The sequence below is a fragment of the Armigeres subalbatus genome, chromosome 3, assembly GCF_024139115.2.
Source record: "Armigeres subalbatus isolate Guangzhou_Male chromosome 3, GZ_Asu_2, whole genome shotgun sequence".
NCBI classification, from domain to species: Eukaryota; Metazoa; Arthropoda; class Insecta; order Diptera; family Culicidae; genus Armigeres; species Armigeres subalbatus.
Window position 1 is genome coordinate 225175973 of NC_085141.1, and position 25837 is coordinate 225201809.

General features: G+C 39.7%; 1 protein-coding gene across 4 annotated transcripts in view; it reads right to left on the reverse strand.

Annotated features, from left to right (window-relative positions):
• LOC134220387 (ATP-binding cassette subfamily G member 4) overlaps positions 1 to 25837 on the reverse strand; it is a 130128-nt gene that overhangs the window by 13230 nt on the left and 91061 nt on the right. For all 4 annotated transcript variants that reach the window (XM_062699441.1, XM_062699440.1, XM_062699439.1 and 1 more), the window contains exon 4: positions 24479 to 24608. In XM_062699441.1, coding sequence (XP_062555425.1) covers positions 24479 to 24608 — 130 coding nt within the window. The remainder of the gene's footprint in view (positions 1 to 24478; positions 24609 to 25837) is intronic.

The following is a 25837-nucleotide window of genomic DNA, read 5'->3' on the forward strand; positions in this document are numbered from 1 at the left end:
TCTGATCGAATAGAAATCGCCGCCGTACCAAACTGACAATCTACAAAACGCTCATTAGACCGGTAGTCCTCTACGGACACGAGACCTGGACGATGCTCGTGGAGGACCAACGCGCACTTGGAGTTTTCGAAAGGAAAGTGCTGCGTACCATCTATGGTGGGGTGCAGATGGTGGACGGTACGTGGAGGAGGCGAATGAATCACGAGTTGCATCAGCTGTTGGGAGAACCATCCATCGTTCACACCGCGAAAATCGGACGACTGCGGTGGGCCGGGCACGTAGCCAGAATGTCGGACAGTAACCCGGTGAAAATGGTTCTCGACAATGATCCGACGGGCACAAGAAGGCGAGGTGCGCAGCGGGCAAGGTGGATCGATCAGGTGGAAGATGACTTGCGGACCCTCCGTAGACTGCGTGGTTGGCGACGTGTAGCCATGGACCGAGCCGAATGGAGAAGACTCTTATATACCGCACAGGCCACTTCGGCCTTAGTCTGAATAAATAAATAAAATAAATAATAATTCTTGAAATTGTATCGGAAACATGTTTTCTAAGTAGTTTAGACCATAGGGTTGATGTCAATCGGAACGGCCACACACTCATTTTGAAGAAACAATATAGGTATCAAAATTCTAAGAATTGTTTCAAAAACATATGATTTCAAGAAGGAGGAACAGATCCTGGGTCATTAGGCCCAACCGTCATTAGGTCGAATGATTAGTTAGGAGTGAATAGTGTGAAGTGAGCAGTGAAAAGTGGAAAGTGTTATGATCATTTTAAATCCACGGGTACCCGGTGTCGGTAACGTCAGGATATTTTTTTTGTTGGTAACAAAAGAGCTTAGTAGGTGTCCGACTAACCATCCTTCCCCTTCCTCAGCATTCGCAAGGACGTGGCCAGGACAGATCTCGACTATTGGAGAGTGCATTGCTTCCATCTGAAAGATAGTGATTAGTCCCAAATCAATATCTGTGGTAACGGATGAAAGTGATGCTACTCTCATATAAATAATACTCCAGGCTTGTACCACTTACGAATTTACATATGCGAATTGCTCAATGCTAATGCTAATTAAAAAAATCACAAGGCGCGTCTGAAAGTCCGCCGGAAAATAGTTTGTGGTTTGGAAAATCACAAAGCGCGTCTGGATGACCGCTGGCAAATGATTTGTGGTTTGGAAAATCACAAAGCGCGTCGGAAAAACCGTTGGCAAATAGTTTGTAGTTTAAAGAATTACAAAGCGCGTCTGGATGACCGCTGGCAAATTGAAAAGGGCCTAATATTTTGACTTTTCGGAAAAAATAATTATCCGGGTCTTCTACCAAATGTTCGGTTTTGAAGTGATTCTATGAGCTTCACGTACTTAGTAGACGAGAAAGGCGAAAAGGTTGTACATTATTGCTATTTATTCCCAAATAATTATTCTGTATTAATGTCTTCATTGACAAAATCTTCTTCAACTTCAATTCATTCATTTATTTAGTTAACATCTAAACAGATAACACTGAATCAACGCCACAATACACGGTTCGAGGCCGCATCTCTCCATCCTCGGATACGCCCCACGCTCGCTAAGTCGTTTTGCACCTGGTCTGCCCATCTCGCTCGCTGCGTCGCCGTCTCGTACCTGCCGGATCGGAAGCGAACACCATCTTTGCAGGGTTGCTGTCCGGCATTCTTGCAACATGTCCTACCCATCGTACCCTTCCGGCTTTAGCTACCTTCTGGATACTGAGTTCGCCGTAGAGTTGGGCGAGCTCATGGTTCATTCTTCGCCGCCACACACCGTCTTCTTGCACACCGCCAAAGATGGTCCTAAGCACCCGTCTCTCGAATACTCCGAGTGCTTGCAAGTCCTCCTCGAGTATTGTCCATGTTTCATGTCCGTAGAGGACAACCGGTCTTATAAGCGTCTTGTACATGACACATTTGGTGCGGTGGCGAATCTTTTTCGACCGCAGTTTCTTCTGGAGCCCGTAGTAGGCCCGACTTCCACTGTTGATGCGCCTTCGTATTTCACGACTAACGTTGTTGTCAGCCGTTAGCAAGGATCCGAGGTAGACGAATTCCTCGACCACCTCGAAGGTATCCCCGTCTATCGTAACACTGCTTCCCAGGCGGGCCCTGTCGCGCTCGGTTCCGCCCACAAGCATGTACTTTGTCTTTGACGCATTCACCACCAGTCCAACTTTTGTTGCTTCACGTTTCAGGCGGGTGTACAGTTCTGCCACCTTTGCAAATGTTCGGCCGACAATGTCCATGTCATCCGCGAAGCAAATAAATTGACTGGATCTGTTGAAAATCGTACCCCGGCTGTTACACCCGGCTCTCCGCATGACACCTTCTAGCGCAATGTTGAACAACAGGCACGAAAGTCCATCACCTTGTCTTAGTCCCCGGCGCGATTCGAACGAACTGGAGTGTTCGCCCGAAATCTTCACACAGTTTTGCACACCATCCACCGTTGCTTTGATCAGTCTGGTAAGCTTCCCAGGGAAGCTGTTCTCGTCCATAATTTTCCATAGCTCTACGCGGTCTATACTGTCGTATGCCGCCTTGAAATCAACGAACAGATGGTGCGTTGGGACCTGGTATTCACGGCATTTTGAAGGATTTGCCGTACAGTAAATATCTGGTCCGTTGTCGAGCGGCCGTCAACGAAGCCGGCTTGATAACTTCCCACGAACTCGTTCACTAATGGTGACAGACGACGGAAGATGATCTGGGATATCACTTTGTAGGCGGCATTAAGGGTGGTGATCGCTCGAAAGTTCTCACACTCCAGTTTGTCGCCTTTCTTGTAAATGGGGCATATAACCCCTTCCTTCCACTCCTCCGGTAGCTGTTCGGTTTCCCAGATTCTGACTATCAGTTTGTGCAGGCAAGTGGCCAGCTTTTCCGGGCCCATCTTGATGAGCTCAGCTCCGATACCATCCTTACCAGCTGCTTTATTAGTCTTTAGCTGTTGAATGGCATCCTTAACTTTCCTCAAGGTGGGGGCTGGTTGGCTTCCATCGTCCGCTGAACTGACGTAGTCATCTCCTCCGCTGCCTTGACTTTCACTGCCTGTACTCTCAGCGCCATTCAGATGTTCCTCGTAGTGCTGCTTCCACCTTTCGATCACCACACGTTCGTCCGTCAAGATGCTCCCATCCTTATCCCGGCACATTTCGGCTCGCGGCACGAAGCCTTTGCGGGATGCGTTGAGCTTCTGATAGAACTTGCGTGTATCTTGAGAACGGCACAGCTGTTCCATCTCCTCGCACTCCGCTTCTTCCAGACGGCGTTTCTTCTCCTGAAAAAGGCGGGTCTGCTGTCTCCGCTTCCTTCTATAACGTTCCACGTTCTGCCGGGTACCTTGCTGCAGCGCGACCGCCCGCGCTGCGTCCTTCTCCTCCAGAATCTGTCTGCACTCTTCGTCGAACCAATCGTTCCGTCGACCCATATACCCGACGTTGTTCTCCGCTGCGTCGTTAATGGCTGCTTTGACTGTATTTCAGCAGTCCTCAAGAGGGGCCCCATCGAGCTCACCCTCTTCCGGCAACGCTGCCTCGAGATGCTGCGCGTATGCAGTGGCGACATCAGGTTGCTTCAGTCGCTCTAGGTCGTACCGTGGCGGTCGTCGATACCGAACATTGTTGATGACGGATAGTTTTGGGCGCAGTTTAACCATCACCAGATAGTGGTCAGAGTCGATGTTAGCGCCACGATATGTCCTAACGTCGATAATGTCGGAGAAGTGCCGTCCATCAATCAGAACGTGGTCGATTTGTGATTCTGTCTGCAGTGGTGATCTCCAGGTGTACCGATACGGGAGGCTGTGTTGGAAGTAGGTGCTGCGAATGGCCATATTCTTGGAGGCGGCGAAATCAATTAGTCGTAGGCCGTTTTCGTTCGTCAGCCGGTGAGCGCTGAACTTTCCAATAGTCGGTCTAAACTCCTCCTCTTGGCCAACCTGAGAGTTCAAATCTCCTATGATGATTTTGACGTCGTGGCTTGGGCAGCTGTCGTACTCACGTTCCAGCTGCGCGTAGAATGCGTCCTTATCATCATCAGTGCTTCCGGAGTGTGGGCTATGGACGTTGATTATGCTGAAGTTGAAGAACCGGCCTTTGATCCTCAACCTGCACATTCTTTCATTGATCGGCCACCACCCGATCACGCGCCTTTGCATATCGCCCATCACTATGAAAGCTGTTCCCAGCTCGTGTGTGTTGCCGCAGCTCTGGTAGATCGTATGATTACCTCTAAACGTTCGCACCATTGATCCCTTCCAACAATCCTCCTGCAGCACTACTATGCCGAATCCACGGTCCGTGAACACATCGGCGAGTATGCGTGTGCTACCGATGAAGTTGAGAAATTTTCAGTTCCACAGACCGAGTTTCCAATCGCTAGTCCCTTTTCGTCGCAGTAGTCTTCGCCGAATGTTTCGGTCCGTACTCTCTTGTTGATTATTCGTTGCGTATGTTTTTTAAAGGCTGGCATGCAGGGCCTCACACTAAACCCCCTAAATTTCCGGAGGACCATTCCTCCTTATTTCTGGTGGACCATGGTGTACAGTTTCACTTAGATTCTCTCGCCGGCACTCGGACGATGGTCAGCCGCCCCTAACATGGAGAACAGACGCTGTTGTGAGCCGATCCTGACATGGAGAACAGACGCTCAATAAGATTTGCACCTCCAGAGAGGAGCAAACCCCCCCTTCCCTGTCAGCATACGACCATAGTTCCCACCGGGGTTGGTTACCCGATCTTCCCTAAGGTTGCTCATATCCCGGCCAGCACCGCGGGGAGGTAGGGATAGGAGTTGCTGGGTAAGAGGCTAAGGACCGCGAGATGGGGTCTATTTTATTCCTTCAGGTACGCGAAGTACCAGTGGTACGCTTTACCCAGCATTTGCCGTGCCTTCAACTTCAATAGTTCCTGTAATAATAATGCTTTCATAGGTTCCTGTAATGCATTATATTTTTAGTAACCAGCTTTCTGGCAATATTAAAACCATCGATAACCCTGAAATTTTGAACAATTTCTACCATAATCCTGTTTTGTTTTCATCTATTATAGTTTTTTTCATTAAGAGTGTACTAATGTATGTATCCGTTTTATTCACACCCCGATAAAAACGGCATGTTTGTTGATAACATATAATTAAACACCTTGTGCGCCTCATTTCTTGTGACCTTGTTTAACTTTCTGTGAAAAAGTCAGAGGTACCTAAAACATCAATAATAATCCGTTTTTTACAGCGTGCCTAATATCTCAATCAGAGCATAAAATATTCACCTTCATGAAGCACATTCAGCTCGAGTTTTGATGATTCAAAACATAGAATGACTTACTCAGTTTTCTTCTTCATAGACTCACTCATTTTGATTACCACTAACTATAGACTTATGCAGGGATTCATCGAATTCACTCACCCGACGGATTTTGACATTTGAGCGGGTCGTCTTCTCGAACAAAAGTTCATTTTGCGTTCATTATGCGACCCGCTCAAACGTTATAATTTCTTGGGGGAGTTCATTTTGCGTTAGTCTATGGTAACTGCGTTCCAAAAAACATAATTAGCCTTGATTGCATTGACATTTTCTGCAAAAAGTGTCTCAATAGGGCACTGCACGGAAAAATCTCTTTCTATTTCGTTCCTCATAAATTTCGACGTTTATTGGCCTTGTTGTTTTCTAATTTCTTTACAGCGAGAAAAGGACAAAGCAGTCCGTGCAGTGCCCTATTGATTGTCGGTACAGTCCCATCCCGATTTTGGCAACACCCGTTACCCCCGATTTTGGCAACACCCGTTTTTGGCAACATTTTCTTCACGATTTTGGCAACAACCTCGAAAATATTTTTTTTATTATATTTTTTTTATGACGGAATCCAAGATTAAAAGTGCTCGCATTTTCGGGGGCACACTATTCGATACGGAAGCAACGCCCAACTGTCATTTTTATTATTTCACGCATGCTGTGACGCAGCAAAACTAATTCAACAAAAATGACAGTTGTGCGCCGCCTCTGAACCGAGTGATGTGCCCCCGAAAACGCGAGCACTTTGGAACTTGGATTCCGTCAGGAGTGACCTTAAGAGCAAAAACCTCTTTACTAATATGTAATAGGGGAAGTGCACCGGTTTTGGCCAACTTAGTGCCTAATTTGACCAACCCTGAAAAATACATATTTTTCCAAAATAATCAATCAGTTGAAAGCAGCGTTCAAGCGTGAGGGATATATCTCTTGTTGGAACTAATAAAACCCTTGAGAATTTGCTTAATTTTTGAAGTTATTCGCAAAATTGGCCAAATTAGGAACATGGCCAAAACCGGCACAGTTCCCCTAGGATAAACAAAACCAACAGTGAATGTCATTAAGGTTTATATGCGTATTATGGGCTCTTTACGAATAGTGGGCACTTTCACTGAAATAATGAACCACCACTCACGTTTTTCATGTCCCTATTCACACTACCCTAATCTAACCAGCCCACCGTAGAATGTCGTATTTTTTGGCATCTTACTGATATTGTCGTCGATGAGCTGACTCACACCGTTGTACATAGTAGAGTAGAGTGGGGCAAGAGTGCGCGTGGGGTAAGAGTACGTTTTCGATTTTTTGAAGTAATAAAAAAAGATAAACTAGCGGCACTGCATCAGTTTGACAGGTATTCTGGCCAACTATTATCATGTGTAATTGTAAACGATTTGAATAAACAACAAGGGAGATATGGAGTTAGATAATTTTTGGGTCATTTTGCTAAAAATAATTGGATTTCCGCAACTAGTATTTCATTATCATATATACGTTCAATCAGGTGAACATTATACCATTTCGATAACCTATTGTATAGAGTACTTTATGGTACAGAACACCAGTCCGGTTGGTTTTCCAAGAAGTCAAAACCATTACTTGAATATTTTTTGGGACTGTGGGGTAAAAGTACGCAGGAACCGGTGGGGCAAGAGTACGCATATGAATCTTCAAGTTATGATGTCAAACCCGTATCTCCGGCCGAAATAAGACTTCTTCCAAAGCGTAAAGATTCACAACTAAGAAAAAGGGACAGAATTCGAAATTATCACAAGTTTTTAGGACAAGTTGAAGTAATTCGGTGTTAGAAAGGACTTAGCGAACAAAGCACTGAAGCGAAATAATGAAATTGTATTAGGACTTGTACACCTAAACATAGTACGAAAACACAACTTCATCTTAATGATAATTTCATCTAATGAAAAGAAACATTCATAAATTACGCAACGTTTAGCTGGGAGGGGTTGTGAGATGTGTAACGATCCAAATATTTTTTAGAGGATTCATACAAATAGTGTAAGATAGGGGGAAGGGGTGATGAAATAGCCAAATTTTACGTTACGTGATTGGTGGACTTTCTTTAAGGAAAATGCCTTTGTATACGCCACACGAAACCTGATATATATTTTTACCTCTGTAGTTTTTGTATGTATAAAAACAATGGTTTTCGTATGCAAGTGCACATTTTAGGACCCTCCCTTTAAGAGTTACGTAATCTTTAAACATTCCCTAATATATGCTCATTAAACATCAATTAAATGTTATTAACTTTTATTTGTGTTAATATATACTTAAAGCACATGATTGGATAAATGCGTACTCTTACCCCACCCGATGCGCACTTTTACCCCACCGGTGGGGTAAGAGTGCGTTTTTCACTTGTCTTGCAATAAGGGTTCTACTAAAACGAATCTCAATAATTTCAATATTTTTTCCACTGGGTAGCATAAAGGAAGAGTATATGAATCATCGACACTGATTTGATATGCAGAAGCTTGCTTCATAAGGGCCACATGATCGATTGAAAACTAAGTGCGTACTCTTGCCCCACTCTACTCTACATCATCTATTAAGCGAAGCCCGCTGTTTACATCACAATGCAACCAATACTGAATGAGTGATCCAGGAACAAGCAAGCCCCAGTAGGATTAATTGCTAGTGATTGGCACATTCGATTTTCTAGATGCGCTATATAACCATCAAGTAGTTTTGCTCATTATGCGCCTCTTTTCTGCTATCAGCCGAGAAATTGTCATTTTATCCGTCTTTCTGCAGCATTCCCGTATAGATAATATACAACAATTTTATTTCAAAGAGTCTTATTGTTTAAAATTGACGCAAATTTGTCTAGCGATTAATATCAGGACACTGTTGGCTTTTCCAGTTTGCTGATGTGTCAATTGCATAACGAGTCTTTTGATTTCAGCATGTTTTCCAACAGTTCAACAGTAATAGAAAGAGTTTGGTAACATGTAATTGTAAGGCTCTCGAGCAGGCATTGACTTAAATCATATCATCGAAAAAAAAACGGATTAATTTGAGCCAACTTGATGCTCTACCGCGGGGCAAGTTATGAGCTTCCTAAGATGTTTGAAATTGGACGTTCGATGATTCACCGTTTAATGATCTTCAATGCTCACCAATGGAAGCCTATTGAGTGGAGCGAATCACATGGTAACACAACAATGAGCGTTGTTACGGTGCGCTGATAGAAAAAGAGATTCAAGCATTCTAAAAATGAAGACCTCTATGAGTCTGGAACTCTAGAACACTGAATGGGAGCCGTTGATACTTTCTCTCGACTATCTTATCACCTTGAAAGAAGAGCGAATAAAGGAGAACGCATGATGTGGTTTGATTGTTTGGTTTCATTGTACTAGAGCAAGCGGGGTTCTAATGCAAAAATCGTAGCTTACATGGATGCCACACCACGACTTGGCTTGTTAGACGGTGTTGCTCATTGTTTATCACAGCAACGATCGCTACTACTCATTGTTTGGCATCCATCTGAGCGAGGCAGTTTACTCATTGGCTATGGATGTTACGATTGCGATAGATTCATGCTCACAATGCTCACTCACACTTCCAATGCCTGCTCTCAAGTGTTCTGTTTGTGATGGCGAAGTATCAGAAGTGGAGTACCTCCAGTGAAGTTCCCATGAGATCGCTAGTGTAATTCTAGCTCCTGCTATAGGCGAGTGATGCGTCACATGTGATTTTATTATTATTTATTCAGCCTAAGGCCGCAGTAGCCTCTGCGGTACATAACAGTCGTCTCCGTCCACTGCTGTACGTTACCAGTCACGCAGTCTACGGAGGATCCGCAAATCGTCTTCCAACTGATCGATCCACCTTGATCGCCGCACACCTCGCCTTCTTGTTCCTGTCGGATCGTTGTAGAGAAGCATTTTTACTCCAAGTGCGCGTTGGTCCTTCACAAGCATTGTCCAGATCTCGTGTCCAAGGTTTAATGAGGGAGTCTGTTCGGTACGGCGGCGAACTCTATTCGCTCGGAGGGTTTTCTTGGAGTCCAAAGTAAGTACACTTTCCTGCCACGTTGCGTCTCCGAATTTGTCTGCTGGTATCGTTATCGGAGATCAAGTGAGCCCAAGTACACGAATTCTTCAATCACCTTGATTTTGTCGCCATTGATACAAGCTCGTGGTGAAAGGCCGTTATCTTTTCCTGAGTCTACTTCGTCTTCAACGTGTTAATGACATGGATCAATCATTGCCGCCTGAAGTATTCTTGGGTTGAGTGCTAGGAGACCGACTAGTGCAAAGGGATTTGGTTTTAGTGAGTCGAGTTTAGTTAACCCATACTCACACTACATTGGACACGCTTGATCAATGTGAACACACGAACCACAAGAAGGTTTGCCTCTATCATAATTCATTATAAAAGAATTCGAAGCACATTTAGTAATCTTGTATCCGTCAGATCGCTATTTGATTTATATAGTGAATTATGATGGCACGGCAAATGCTGGGTAAAGCGTACCATTGGTGCTTCGCGTACCTGAAGGAATAAAATAGACCCCACTTTGCGGTCCTTAGCCTCTTACCCAGCAACTCCTATCCTTACCTTCTCGTGGCGCTGGCCGGGATATGAGCAACTTTAGGGAAGACCGGGTAACCAACCCCGGTGGGAACTATGGTCGTATGCTGACAGGGAAGGGGGAATTTGCTTCTCTCCGGAGGTGCAAATCTGATCGAGTGTCTGTTCTCCATGTTAGGAGCAGCTCATAACAGCGTCTTTTCCCCATGTTAGGGGCGGCTGATCATCGTCCGCGTGCCAGCGAGGGACTCTAAACTAAACTGTGCACAACATGTTGCATCGTGCCAGCATCGAGAAGGCAGCCCCTTCAAAGCGATGTAGGTAGCGCAACCCTGGTAAGTGCTGGTAAGGTAGCCTACCGAAAATTCTACAGTTACCAATAAAGGCAGAAGTAGTGAATTATGATAAAAACAAGTATTTTTTGGTGGAATAAACTTCAGTGAACTACAATAGAAACGTTTTTTTTATCACTACTATTTTTGTAAGGACGTAGCCGACGCTATTGTTAATTTCAAATATCATTTATTATTAAATATGTATTATGAAATTGGCTTATTAGTTACATTATCGTTTAATTACCATTCTTAAGTTTGTTTCAATTTAGTTTGAACAACAATCACCAAGTTATGAATAATATCACAAAAATGTCAATTATGATGCACGTGCATCACAAACACACTCTACATACTTTGCAGTACATATTCTAAGTTCTAAGTATTAAGCTTCAATCATGCAAACAAAAAAAAATTAAATTTTGTGTGAAATTTTTTTCCAGTTTTTGGCAACATTAAAATCCGGTCGTGTTGCCAAAATCGGACTGTATTATGTCTGCGTGTGCTTTTATTTAAATAATCAAAAATGTGTTCAGTTTTACGGTTATTTTATAATTTGTAAAATAATAATAAATACTCACTGACCCAAATTCATGCAAAAATTGACATTGCAGAGCCGAATATGAATCTGCTTGGAAGCGAAGTGACAAAGAAGGACGATAGGCTTCAGAAAAAAATAATCGATTATCTCAATAATTACAACTCGTAGAGGGTAAAATTTTTAGAATTAACTTATCTTATGTATCTATTTTCGTTAGAAAAAAATGCAGCTTGCAAATTGCCGCTTGTTATACAGTTTACGTTTTGTTAATATGTCGTTCTATTGTAACAGGACTAGGATTAAAATATGTTAATATAAATATTATGTATGAGAAATATCTCATTGCAACATAATTCAAAAAGTAATACTTGGAGATGGCGACAGTTCTAACCGTTGTCAACAAAGACTGCTATAAGGTACATATGATATCGTTCCTTAGTAGCTGGTCACAAATATCGAAACGCAAATTTAGACTGTCTCCCTCCCTCTCGTAACACTTTTTTGTATTAATTCGATTTGTTTGTATGTACAGTTGACAAGTCGTCCGCTCGCTAGAAACACTTTGGTTATATTATTCTTTGTCCTCACTATATATGTTAATCAGCAGTGAGAAAGGCTCACCAGCTCTACAGACGAGAATTACATATTGTTTAGGATAACCTTTGCACACCCAATTTCCTGAAGATTCCCATCATGATAGTACCTTGTATGATGCTTCTAAAGATAGACATCCAGAACGATAATGCACCGTGTAGAGTTCGTTGACATCGCGGACACTACTCCCAACGGCCAGTAAATATGCACGACTAACGTTCTGCGTGTGAAATTGCACAAATGTGCTGCATCATCTTAAAACGTCTCGGTTCTACAAACGATACCGCTAGGCTCCTAGTTTCCCAGAGACGTAAACTACGTTGACGATCAGCACGTCATCGACGACGGCAGCGCACGCTATTTTCCATGAGGTGCGTCAACCGAGTATTCCACCAGTACCTAACGGGTAATTATTTAATCGATATGACGAACCCTCTCATAAAATGGAAAATTGTGCTGAGAGTATTTTTCCCGCATGGCACATCGGAGAGCATATGCATTTTATGAGTTCCACATCTCGCGTGAGGTGTGAACTATCACAAGTGGGCCACTACCACGTTAGTGATCATCACTACCCGGTAAATCATTCTCTTTGTTCAAAGCACCCATATGACTGCACTTATGAATTATAAATTACCGGTTGCAACTAAATAATTACAAGGGGGTTTCCTTCAGACGGCTTATTGCAATCGGTTCGATTCTGATTCATCGCAGGGCACTACGTTTATAAACGGACTGAGTATATCAACAGATTCAATTCGATTAGAGACCTAATAAATGTTTTTTTAAAAGAAATTTTACGAAAACATTGTAAACGAGAAGAAATAGGTGCATGAAACCTTTACTAGTATCAGTAAATATTTAAATACAAATTATATCGACTTTCAAATATTGAAGGAAGTGGGATGAGACTACCAATGCTGTTTCTGTCCTTTATTTTTATAGAAAAATGGCTGTGAAATGAAGAAGACGGATATTAAGTATACATGGAGTACTTACTTCTTTACTAGATCATTTATCACTAGAATAACTCTGTAACTTTTAAATGCAAAGTGACTTGCTGATTTGGTTTCATGAGTAATTTACGCAAACGCTACTCTCGATAGTGCGGAACCTGGCGTCAGTCTGGTTTTCTTCGTCTGCCTTCGTGTCTTAGTCGTATGCATAGTTTTAGTCTACGTAAGCATCTTGTTTAACAGATTCTCGCTAATGTTCTATTCCTCGTTCATTAAAAATGATCGCGTAGACTTGCTGTACGCTTATACACATAATACACTTACGACATTGCGTCAATAATATGCCTTGTGATAATAATGATTCGGGGGAATGTATATCTTAATACAATTGATATTTACCGCGTACATTTTGATACTGTTGGAAACAGGGGCGTCTCGTGGACTTTTGCTACACCTGTTCTACCATGCTGATAAAAAATATTCATCAAGCTGAGTGGTTTCGAATGAAAGTTGTGCATGTAATCTAATATTACAACCTTTTCTTGTCTAACTATATGTACAATATTAAAAAAAACAATTTAAATAGAAAGGATTTACAAAACAATAAATAGCTTATTAATCTCTTTTGTTACACAAATGTTTTAAATTTAGATGCACTTGAAATTCTAAACTCTCGCAAATCGTCTGAAATCTAACTTGATAACAGTTGGCAATAACTGGATATTGCTCAGAATAGAGATCTTTCAAATCGGCTCATTCCACCATTCGGGGTACACGGGTCCCATCGCCGCTAATATTTAAACTCTCACATATTTTGTTGCTATGAAAGAAATGTTATTACCCATTATTAGTATAATAATAATAGTATATAATTATACAATTATTCAGTTCAATTAAAGTTAATTGCATATTTCCGGGGATTAAACCACTTGACTTGGACATTAATTTACAATGTTGTGAAAAATCATATGTGAATAATTTAGCGTACTGAACGTACTTATTCACATATGAGTTTTCACAACATTGTAAATTATACAATTATTGTTTGATGCGACCCCAGATTGTGACGACCAATGAGTCAAATTTAGAAGTTGAAATGTGTTCTAGTTTTTTAATTCTTCAAATTTAGTGAAAACTATACCCTTTTCTCTATGTTGATTGATTTTGAGTATTCGTAAAAAAGCATTATTTAATGTCTCTTTTGAAAACGCAAACATTAGTTTAACATTGTTTTTGATGTATTGCATATTCATCAGGAGAAAAAAGAAAAACAAACTGTTTCCAATCATCGAAGTATGAACGAAAGCGTGCGCGGTGCGCCTTTCGGCAAAGCACAGCCCGACACTACGATCGAGTCTAACCGAAAGTGCATCGCGTCGTTGATTGTTCTCGCAGCGCGTCGAACGGGTTGGACTCCTGCTGCGTGCATAGCAGAACTTGCGTCTAAACGTGCTTGCTTCGCATGCGAAACAGGATGATATGAGGAAACGGAGAAAGCTGGCAACGCTCACGCTGGTTCTCTGCGCGCGGAGAACGAGTGAGCATACCAAGGAGGAAATTATTTCAAATCATTTGTCATGGCGCAAAACTTTAAATTTGACTTTTGGCAGCGCTGCTGTTGGTTCTTCATTATGGATCGTGACTGGCAAAAGCTTTCTATGTGATGGGGTGTGGGTGTGTGGGGTGTGTGATTTAGCTGCAATTTGACTGTACGCCAAGCACGTGGCGTTAACTTGATCTACCTACGAAATATGTTGTTTCTTTAGATGTTTAGATGTTAAAATCATTGAAACTATTACGCGAAACTTTGTTTAAAAAATTTACTGAGTAAATTATTTGCCCTAATAATTAATTGCCAAGACATTAATTTCCTACTTCTGACCTAAAAATGGTTACCTGTTCCATGAACAGGTAGAACGTATGGACGAGTCGCCTCTGGTTGGAAACTAATGTAAGCTAAAAATTCTTCCAGTTCTATAGCATTTTTTCATCTACTACACTACATGTAGTATATGGTGAGAAAAAAAGATCATAGAACCACAGATATTTGATGTCTTCTTTTATCAATTTTGACTGCAGCAGAAGTGAAAGAGAATGTAAATAGTAAACTCAATACAACATTTCCAGAGTGTGTACATACTTGTCAGTTAGGTAAAATATGGTTTTGTGCACAAACAATTTAAATGCACATTGTAGATCAGTATGCATTTGCATTACTCAAATATGTTCATCCAAGAAAAGCCATGCATCATTTGCAAGCATATTCTACCCAAGTCGAACATTCTCGGGCACGCAATATACATGTAAGGGAAACTGGACACACGTGATCCCCGGGGACACATGATCCCCCTGTTTTCTCGAAAAGTAATCACATTTTTATACCACTGATATGTGTAAACACATCCGTTAGACAGATAATTGAGTCTGAGTAACATTTGATGTAAGTTCCTTTATGTATATGGGTTTTAGAAAAGTTTTATTATTTCAGCGTTCTCAAATCTTTTTTTCTGCAAAGATAAAAAGTTTCATAACTTTGAATATATCCAATCGAAGCGTTTCAAATAGTTACTGGCCGAATTTTTTTTATTGCAGAATTGAATAAGATTCAATAGAGAAATAATCTAAGATAAATACTCAATATGGACACTTGATCCCGATATTGCATATATTAAGGCGTTTGTTGTATTCCATTGCATTTGCATATTATTGGTAGTAGTCTGGGGACCGCGATGCATCACCGACTTTTTTTGTTGGTCCAAAAATAGGCACTCTGGGATATTTACCTGGGATATTTATTTTTAAAATTAGAAAATCTTCTTCTTCTTATTGGCATTACATCCCCACACTGGGACAGAGCCGCCTCGCAGCTTAGTGTTCATTAAGCACTTCCACACTTCCACTTCCACTGTGAGGTTTCTAAGCCAGGGTACCATTTTTGCATTCGTATATCATGAGGCTAACACGATGATACTTTTATGCCCAGGGAAGTCGAAATAATTTCCAATTCGAAAATTGCCTTGACCGGCACCGGCAATCGAACCCAGCCACCCTCAGCATGGTCTTGCTTTGTAGCCGCATGTCTTACCGCACGGCTAAGGAGGGCCCCAGAAACAGGATCATTAGATTTAAAAACAACAAATATATATTTAATATTTATGTATCGATTATCCAGTTTTGTTATCATAACAATATCAGCCACACAGAGAGATCTTCTTGGAAACATCATAGTTGTCATAATATGACCTTTGTCTTTCAGCGGAGTGGATTGTTTGCATAAATAATCATCAGCATGCCAACTTTGTTGATAACTGTCACTGTTACTCTATTATATTGTTCTACGTTAGAATTGTTAGGATTTGAAAATAAACCAATTTGGCCTTTCGTCAGACTTTGAAGTACCTAAATATGTTCAGCCTATAAAGGGATCAATTACTCCCGATATGGAGATCAAGTCTCCCGCAAGTTTTGAAAATGCCAAATTTTCTATCTATTAGAAAAATCTATTTTTAATAACTTTCATGAGAAAATTATTTCTTCCAATGATGTTTTTGAATAACTAATTAAATTGTTCATTAAGTCCATCTTAAATCGTATAAATTCAAGCATTTTACATCGAGAAACATCCGAAACAAAAAGTGGAGATCATGTGTGTCCAGTTTCCCCTACTCTGAATAAACAAAAAGCACCAATGAAGCCGAGATATCCTGACGGTTTACTACTCCAGCAATGTAAAAGACTTAGAAGAATTTACTTGTAAGTAAAAAGTTTCTCATTCTATTTGATTGACAAAAACTTAAAACTGGGAATTGCCGATATGGGCTCGATGAGTGGAATATGGCCATATGAGTCTATAAATCGATGAATCGAAATTATTGGATGACGACCAACTACGACATGAAGATGATTTCTAGCTGAATATGCGAAAAATGTCGCACAAAAATAAAATAATGCTAATAACTTTTGGTTTTTTGAAAATTTCCTTGCGTTAAAGGAAATTTTGCTTTAATAATGCAAAATTTGCTTTAACGAAATTTTATATTTATTAGAAGCTTGATTTCTAGATTTTTTTTTTAAATGTCTAGTTTTTTTGGAAAGGAGGAATTTTCGGAGGAACTTCTTTAGGAATTCCTTTGAGGAACTTCTTTAGGAATTTCTTCGAGGAACTTCCGAAAGAATTTATTCGAGGAACTTCGGAAGGAATTTCTTCGTAAAACTTCCGGAAGAATTCCTTCCAGAATCTTCTAGATGAATTTCTTCGAGGAACGCCTGGAGGAAATTTCTGGAGAAACTCATTGAGGAATTCCTGGAAGGACTTCAAAAGGATTTCCTGAAGGAGCTTCCAGAGGATTTCCTGGAGGAACTTTCGAAGATTTTCCTGGAGGAATTTCCGGAGAATTTCCTGGAATATCTTACGGAGGAATTCCTGGAGGTACTTCCGAAGGAATTTCTGGGGGTACTACCGGAGGAATTGCTGGAGGAACTTCCGGAGGAACTTCTGAAGTAATTCTTAGAATATCTTCCAGAGAAATTGCTGGAGGAGCTTCTGGAATTCCTGAAGGACTTTCGGCGGAATTCCTAGAGAAACTTTCAGAGGAATTGCAGGGTTGTTACGGCTACGCAGATTTCGCGATTTTCACGGATTTCGCGGTTTTCGCGGATTTGGCGCGGATTTACATAACGGTTTTAGGGTTTCACGCGGATTTGGCGCGGATTTAGTTTTAGGTGGAAATTTAATAAATAAAATGCTAAAACTAAGGAAATGTATTTTTTTTCGAATACGTCCAAGTCCTTATTTAATGGCATGCATTACACTCTCAAGCATTATTTTAACAAATGTTATAAGAAGAGATACACCACATGTTGTCATTTTTAATCCATTCTAAAATACGACGCCCACAAACCATGTCTATTGAAGGACATGAACACCCATTTTCATCTTGTCGATTTCTTTGTAATTCCAAGATATTTGTCAGTTTCTGATTGGTTGTTTCTTTTACGTTGAACCATTATATCATTCTTCAAAAGTCGTCAGGAATTCTTTCATAATATTGGAACATTTTATATTTCCTTTATAACATTCATCTAGAACGAATAAGGGCTTATACAACTCCGGTACTACCGGAGGAATTTCTGAAGGTACTTCCGAAGGAATTTATGGGGGTACTACCGAAGGAATTCCTGGAGGAACTTCCGAAGGAATTCTTAGAATATCTTCCTGGAATTCCTGAAGGATTTTCGGAGGAATTCCTAGAGAAACTTTCAGAGGAATCAATTGCTGAAGGAACTTTCAAAGAAATTCCTGGAGAAACTTCCGGAGGAATTCCTGGATGAACTTCCACAGGAAATCCTTTGAAGAACTTCCGGAGGAATTCCTATGACAAACTTCCGGAGGATTTTCTCTGAGGAGCTTCCGGAAAAATCCTTTGAGGAACTTCCGGAGGAAGTCCTATGAGGAATATCCGAAGGAATTTCTTTGAGGAAATTCTAGAGCAATGTAGGTAAAAACTCAAAATCTCAATATTCATGGACGATTCAAATCAAGCGTGAGTTGAAACGCCATTGAAACGTCAATTTGAATCATCGTAGATTCTCCTTCGTGTAAAATAGTGAATTTATGTTTTTCGCATAAAATAATAAATGCTCTTCCATGTATAAGCAATAAGTTGCTACCAAAATGATTTCAAACGCGTTTTTGAACCAAAATGATTTTTTGGCAAATTAGTGAAACTCAAGCGTGATGCATTCCTTTAAAATCGCAGACGATTTTGTTCGCACGGGAGGGCTTGTTGATTGAGATTTATGAGTGATTTTACCAACACTGTCCCAGAAAAATTGCTTTGAGGAACTTCCGAAGAAATTCCCAACAAACAATTTAAGCTGAATAACGATTGCAATGGGAATTCGACTGATCGTGGTAATTATGCTACGTTTCGGCTATGCAGTCTTGGTAATCAAATGATAATTTTGATTTTATCCCAACGTTTCGACCACTTTTCGGGTCTTCTTCAGGGGAACTGTAATTATGTTTCAGTATTATGTTGGATATTACAATGGTTGTTTAAACTTACAGTCAGTTTTATCGTTTTTCGTTTGGTTTTGGTTGAACATAAAATTGTAAGTGGCAAGTTTGTGGTGTAGATCAGTCTAAAAAGTTGATTCAAAATATGGATCATGGTCAGCTAACAAACTAATAAACATTATAAACTAACAGACATACATTAATCTTCGTAGGGTTCAAAGTTAAATTTGATGGGCTATTATAGCTTTTTATTTGTGTTGAAGGTTTTCACCAATAGAGTGAACCACGGCTGCATATGTTGAGCTTAGGTTACCAAAGTCAGTGCGATGATTTACCGTATTGGGTGTGTTGGTGATATGACACATCTCTAAGAAACGGAGTGTGTGTGGTTTGTTGGTTCTATCTATTATTTGTGTGTTACAGTCCCATCCCGATTTTGGCAACACCCGTTTTTGGCAACATTTTCCTCCCGATTTTGGCAACAACCCGGAAAATATTTTTTTATTGTTTTTTAGAGCTAAAATCTTCTTAATAATATGTAATAGGATAAACAAAACCAAAAGTGAATGTCATTAAGGTTTATATGCGTATTATGGGCTCTTTGGTACTTTGGCACTTTGGCGGGCACTTTCACTGAAATAATGAACCACCACTCGTATCACCGCTCATTGCAAACAATGTCTATTGAAATTTTTCTGCTCTTTTTATTCACGTTTTCCTTGTCCCTGTTCACACTACCCTAATCTAACCAGCCCACCGTAGAATGTCGTATTTTTTGGCTGACTCACACCGTTGTACATATTACAACACCTATAAGGCGAAGCCCGCTGTTTACATCACAATGCAACCAATACTGCATGAGTGATCCAGGAACAAGGAACCCCAGTAGGTTTAATTGCTAGTGATTGGCACATTCAATTTTCTAAATACGCTGTATATCCATCAAGTCGTTCTGCTCATTATGCGTCTCTTTTCTGGTATCAGCCGAGAAACTGTCATTTTATCATTTTATCCGTCTTTCTGCTGCATTTCCGTATAGAAAATAAGCAACAATTTTATTTCAAAGAGTCTTATTGTTTAAATTGACGCAAATTTGTCTAGCGATTAATATCAGAACACTGTTGGCTTTTCTAGTTTCCTGATGTGTCAATTGCATAACGAGTCTTCTGATTCCAGCATGTTTGCCAACAGTTCAACAGTAATGGTAAGATTTTGGTAACATGTAACCGTAAGGCTCTCGAGCAGGCACTGACTTAAATCAGACCATGAAAAAAATCGGGTTAATCTAAGCCAACTTGAAGCTCTGCCGCGGGGCAAGTTATGAGCTTCCTAAGATCTTTAAAATTGGACACGGCTTGGCTTGTTAGACGGTGTTGCTCATTGTCTATCACAGCATTGTCCAGACCTCGTGTCCAAGGAGGACTACCGCCACTGGTTTAATGAGGGAGTCTGTTCGGTACGGCGGCGAACTCTTTTCGATCGGAGTGTTTTGTTTAGCAAATTTAATTGATCGCAAATCGTATCGGATATCCCTCAACCTCAGGATATGCTACAGCAAATGTATGCTTAAAATGATATGAAACTATTTCCGTTGTCCTTGTACGATTAAAATATCATAAGTCAGTCGAAAAGCCGATTGGTGCGGTTTGGCTGAACTCCGGCCATTTAGTCATCTTGTATCCGGCGGATCGCTATTTTATTTATATAGTGAATTATGATAAAAACAAGCATTTTTAGTGGACTTAAATTTATATGAGATGTCAGATTGAAGTCAGTACTTTAATGGACTACAATAGAAACGTTTTTTATCACTACAATTTTTGTAAGGACGTGGTCGACGCTATTGTTAATTTTAAACATTATTTATTATTGAATTTGTATTATGAAATTGGCTAATTAGTTACATTATCGGTTGATTACTATTCTTGAGTTTGTTTCAATTTTGTTTGAACTACAATCTCCGAGTTATATGAATAATATCGCAAAAATGTCAATTATGATGCACGTGATACACACTCCACATACTTTTTAGTACATATTCTAAGTATTTAGCTTCAATCATGCAAACAAAAAAAAATTGAAATTTTGTATGAAATTTTTTTCCCGTTTTTGGCAACATCCCCATTTTGGCAACATTAAAATCCGGTCGTGTTGCCAAAATCGGGAAGGGACTGTATTTAAGTCGAATCTGTGGTTGTTATCTATGCAATGTCTCCATCATAGGATGCAGACAATATAAAACAGTAAGAGATTATCACACTAGAGTAAAAGACCCGATAGAAAAAAACAGGGCATAGCAACGTTATATTTAAAATTCCATGCAACGATTGCCAACAATCCTATGTTGGAATGACACAAAACAAATTAAAAACAAGATTATATGGACATATCAATAAATTAGAGCACCTGTTAGATTTAGGACACACACACATTGACACAAAAATTCTCTCATTACGTGAGAAAACAGCGTTAATAGGACATTGTATAGATAACAGCAGGCCTGGTAGCAGGTCACTTTTTAGTGACTTGGTCACTTTTTTCGGTCGAGTAACTAAAAAGTCTCTTTTTTCGACCTCAAGTCACTAAAGTAACTTTTTCTCGCAAAAAGTCACTATTTTCAACTATTTTGAAACTATTCACTAAAATATGTTTTATAAAGCCGCGATAAAGCTTTTGCATCCGTCGGATGATGCTTGCTGGAAATGAAATTACGGATCATGGAAAAATGATCAGTGTTGGGAAAAACTCAAAATCTCAAAACTCATAAACGATTCAAATCCCTCGCGATTTGAAACGCACCCAACTCAGCACCTAAAAAATTATGGCTGAGTTGAATCATTCATTTGAATCATCGTAAGTTTTTCTTTGTTCTCCTTCGTAAAATAACTGTAAATTAACGTTCAATAAATGAACAATGGATACTCTTGCTTGTGTAAACAATAAATTACCCCCAAATTGATTATAAACACTTTTTAGAGCTAAATGATTTTTTGGGAAATGAGTGAAATGATCCGTTTCAGCATGAAAAACTCAGACGTGACGCATTATTTTAAAATCGCAAACGAGTTACTTCGCGCGAGAGCGCTCAATGATTGATTTATGAATGATTTTACCAACACTGAAAATGATTGCTCTGAAAATTTGCCAGCCATTTAACTCGCTGCTCTTATTGTCATTTCACCATTGAAGGTGTATTACGTCACAAATAATAAATATACAGTCATGCAAGCAGAAGACCTGCCGAATACGATTTTTTTTCCAAATTCAAACTTTATACAGTAGGGGAAGGTGGGGAGACTTGATTCCTTGAGACACTTGACCCCTTGAGAGGTTTGATTCTCCCCTGTTTTACCAAGAATTAAAGTAGCATTGTTATAGCGTATTTTTATAATAGATCCTCTAGACGAATGAATGTTATTTGGCGAGTTATTTTTCTGAATTGACAACCTTATTTATTCTATTATTTACTGTGTTTTGTCCCTCTTAAAGATGGTTTTTAGTGACCACGCAAAATTTGAACAACTTCTCTCAATAATATTTAATCATTTTTTCACAGCACAAAGCAATAAATATGCTTATTGATCTTCACTGATAAAAATGCCAACATTCCAACAGAATCTCAGGATATTTGGATTTTGCGGTGTTGCCTCAATAGGAGGAGACTTAATCCCTCATTAATCCCCATACAAAAAAAAATCAAGTAAATATAAATTGTTCTCAAGCGGTTTTTTTTCGTAGATTTGATAGATGTTATGTAGAGTTTGCTCTAAAAAATATTTATTGAGTAGATATCATAGAAATAAGATCAAGTCTACCCAATTTTGGAGATTGCATGCGCTTGCATCGAATTTCATAGCAAAAATCGTTCATGAATACGCACAGCAAGTCGGAAAATCTACGTAATCTGAAGAAAAAAAAGCTCAGAGAACATGGTCCTCATTATAAGCCGGAGTCGAGCGTTCAACCCCAGGCTCGTTGCACATGAATCTTCATAATTTTTGTTTCTTTTTTTTACCCAAACGTTCCGTACTGTTGTTCCTGTCGCACTAAAAATTCCAAAAACTACCGTGGCACCTATGATAAATCGTAGAGTTCTCTGCATCTTTCTTAAGTAGGTGTTCAATTAATCCAGTGATCGCAATTTTCACTCATTCTCACGAAGAGAATGCTTATTCACGCAGAATTTTGCCGAGAAATCGCCGGGAATAAAGTGGTGAGTGAAAGATGTTTTCCGCCACAAATTACGATGAAAAGATTCTCCTTCGACCCCAAAAACGCTTGATTTTGTCTAATACAAAAACTTGCAACTGAAACTGAAAGTCACTATTTGATCATTTTTTCTGCAACTGAAAGTCACTATTTGGTCCCTTTTTTTCGTCAGCTTTGGTCACTAAAGTCACTATTTTGAGCTGCATACGTCTCATTCAGTAGCCGCTAGGTTGCGAAGGCCGACGGCGATCATTCGTAGCTTAGTTGGTTAAAGGACCACTCTAGAGTTCTGAGGGTCGTGGGTTCGAGTCCCATCGAAGGGAAAGTGGTTACCTCCAATACATTTTTCAAATCAATATCTTCCACATAATGTACATATTCACATATGACCTTACAGAACAAAAAAAGTTTATGAGTTATATTAAAAGATATTTTAGTTACAAGATAAAGATTGTCGCTTCGGTTGCCTTTGTTCTGCTGTCCGAAACATGTTGGGTACCAAACTGTCAAATCGTATGTATTTTTCAGCGACGACAGCGACAATCTTCATCTTGTAACATAAATATCTTTTGTTACATTCCTTGATTTTATTGTAATCGTAATGTCATGTTTGCCCGTTTGAAGACGAAACAAATTTTCGCTCATCTTTGTTTTTTTCCACTGCCTAGTCGATAATATTCTTATTTAGTTATTGTCGTCGCGTTTATGATTATCAGGTGCCTATTCCTGATGCATGCACATATCCGTTGCATTACAAGTTTCGTCACGATTATCCACTGCAGTTTAGTTATGATAAGCTCGCTTGAAGGACGATGAGCCCTATGCTGACGTACAACAGCGCTGTAGTGCAAGATACCTATCCAATGCCACAAAAGAGCTGTTAGTGTAGTATGCATCAAGGTAGGTGTCACAAGCTGCACTTTGTAATGTGTTTCTAGATGTTTCACATTAACCTTGGCTGCCCTGGAATACATTGCTTCCACTATCAAAACTGGTGGCAAAATGCTATTAACACTAATATTCATCCGTGATTGGAATTTCTGCAATTAGAAACGAGTCTTTCTCTACACGGTTAGAAAAAAGTACCTAATATTAGGTACTTTTCACTCCAATCGGGGGTTTAGTGTAAAAACCCTAAATTAAGTATTTTTTCTTGAAATTTTGTTAAAATTTACTTAATATTAAATCAAATATACTTAATTTTGAATTAAAACTAACCAAAAGTTAAGTTGAATTTACTTAACTTTCGTAAACATGATTGGGATCCCACACTTTACTGCCCTTGTTGAATGGTTTTGCTTTTCATTTTATGACAACAAAGGGAAGAGGAATGGAGACGGAAGAGAAAAAAAATACCTAAAATTAGCAGCGCCCAAGGCAGTAGTCAGGAATCTGACCTGGGCCCAGGTCAAAACAAAAGTGATCAAATTTGATTGATTGATGACAGAATATCGTTCCCAGAATAGCGTTCCTCCTAACCTCAGAAAAATCTTGTTTAATTGTATTACAAGTATTTCTAACTAATTATAGGTAATATTTCTCAATAATAATTTTTAAAGAATCTCAAATGGATTTACGAGAGGGCACAATTGATGGAAATACCGTGCTGTCTGTATTCCTTTTGTTTTTTAATACTTTATTAGAGTGTTTTTCTTAATTATTAGAGTTCATCACTGTTGGCTGCATTCAGTTTTATCACATTTTTGTATATGATATGCTTTGAATGAAACAGAGATTTTATATAAATCGGCGAAGGTCTCTAGTTAGCCTTGTGACCATGGTCTAGAATGTTTTCGGTGAAAAAAAACCCTCTAAACTTAACTAACCCTGAAAAAGTTCCCCTTAATACAATCGGCGCTCGAAAAACTGTATTACAGCCACTCGGCAATATTTGCAACTGAACCTCTTGTCGCTCATATGTTCAACATGATTATTTAAGTGCTTATGCCACTGACATGAACTTACCGGTAGCCTGAGATAGCGTTTAGTAAGCTGCTTTTTCCGGCACCGGAGGGTCCCATGATTGCTGATAATTGGCCATGTCGGAAGACGCCACTCACGCCTTTCAGTATCGTCTGTTTTCGGCTTTCACTGACTGCAATGAAACAGAGGTAAAACGTTCATTAATTCATGGTGTACTTACTCACGGTTCAGTTCAGTTGAAATTTTACTCAACCGTCTATTTCGAAACGGGAAAATGCTCATGAAGCAAAACCCAATGACTGCAAAATTGCACAACCACAAAAATAGTCAAAGACAGTAATAATGTTCCTCAAAGTCTACATAAAGAGTCTGTTCCACATTAGGAAAGATCCATAAAGTACGTTACACAAAAAAGGCGATTTCAACCCCCCCCCCTTTGTTACACTTTTTGTATTAAACCTCACATTTTTTAGTATGACTTATCACGATGCTCGGAACCATCCCTCCCCCTAGAAGCGCGACGTCCTTTGTGGATAGCCCCTAAACATATTGGTTACATCACCTTTTTAAAACCACCTTTTTTAAAAATCAGACGATTGTGACGAATAAGGCATGTTGCTAGACTGTCTGCGATGAACATTGTTCTCGTCACCGCTTTTAAGATTTGCGGTCTTGCGGACGCTCCATAGACTTCGTGACTTGTAGTGAGTGACTTTGAACCAAGAGACTATGCATTTTTGATAAAATAGTTGCTGAAGCAACCGTAATCTGTTTACAATTAACGAGCATTCAAAAGTTCAATAACAATTTTTAAGAAAAGAGTTATCAAACGTTGAAAAGAAAACATTTGGCTTGGGACGTGATTTGCATCTTTTGGCTCAACAGTGAAATGTTGGTGACTTCACTGTGAACCCAAGATCTTTTTGTAAAAACATGTTCAAAATCCATTGTTTGCTTTTTTTGAATCTATATAGCTTGTATTAACCTTGCATTATATCATTGCATACATCTTGCATTCTAACACTTGTTACAAGAAAATTACCGAGATTTTCTTCAGTTTAATTAAACATCTACGTTTTTACGAGGCAAAACACACTATCGGCACTAACATACTCAGACTCACGGTGTCTCTATGGGGAAATGAAGCTATGTCCATTTAGAATCCGGAATAATAAAATCATCTTATCTCGGTAACGGATTGACGTACAAATAAGGTTAATACATCAAAACAAGGGTTTTCACAAATTTAAACTTCGCAGGAACTACTCCTCGTGCCATCGCCATGTAGAATTTTTGGCTAGGCCATTTTGGCTTAGGTTCCATCGTCGATGAGCAGGATTATCAAAGTGGGTGTGCAGATTTTTGTCTCTCCTTTCGGCTTCCATCTGTAAAAATTTTTGA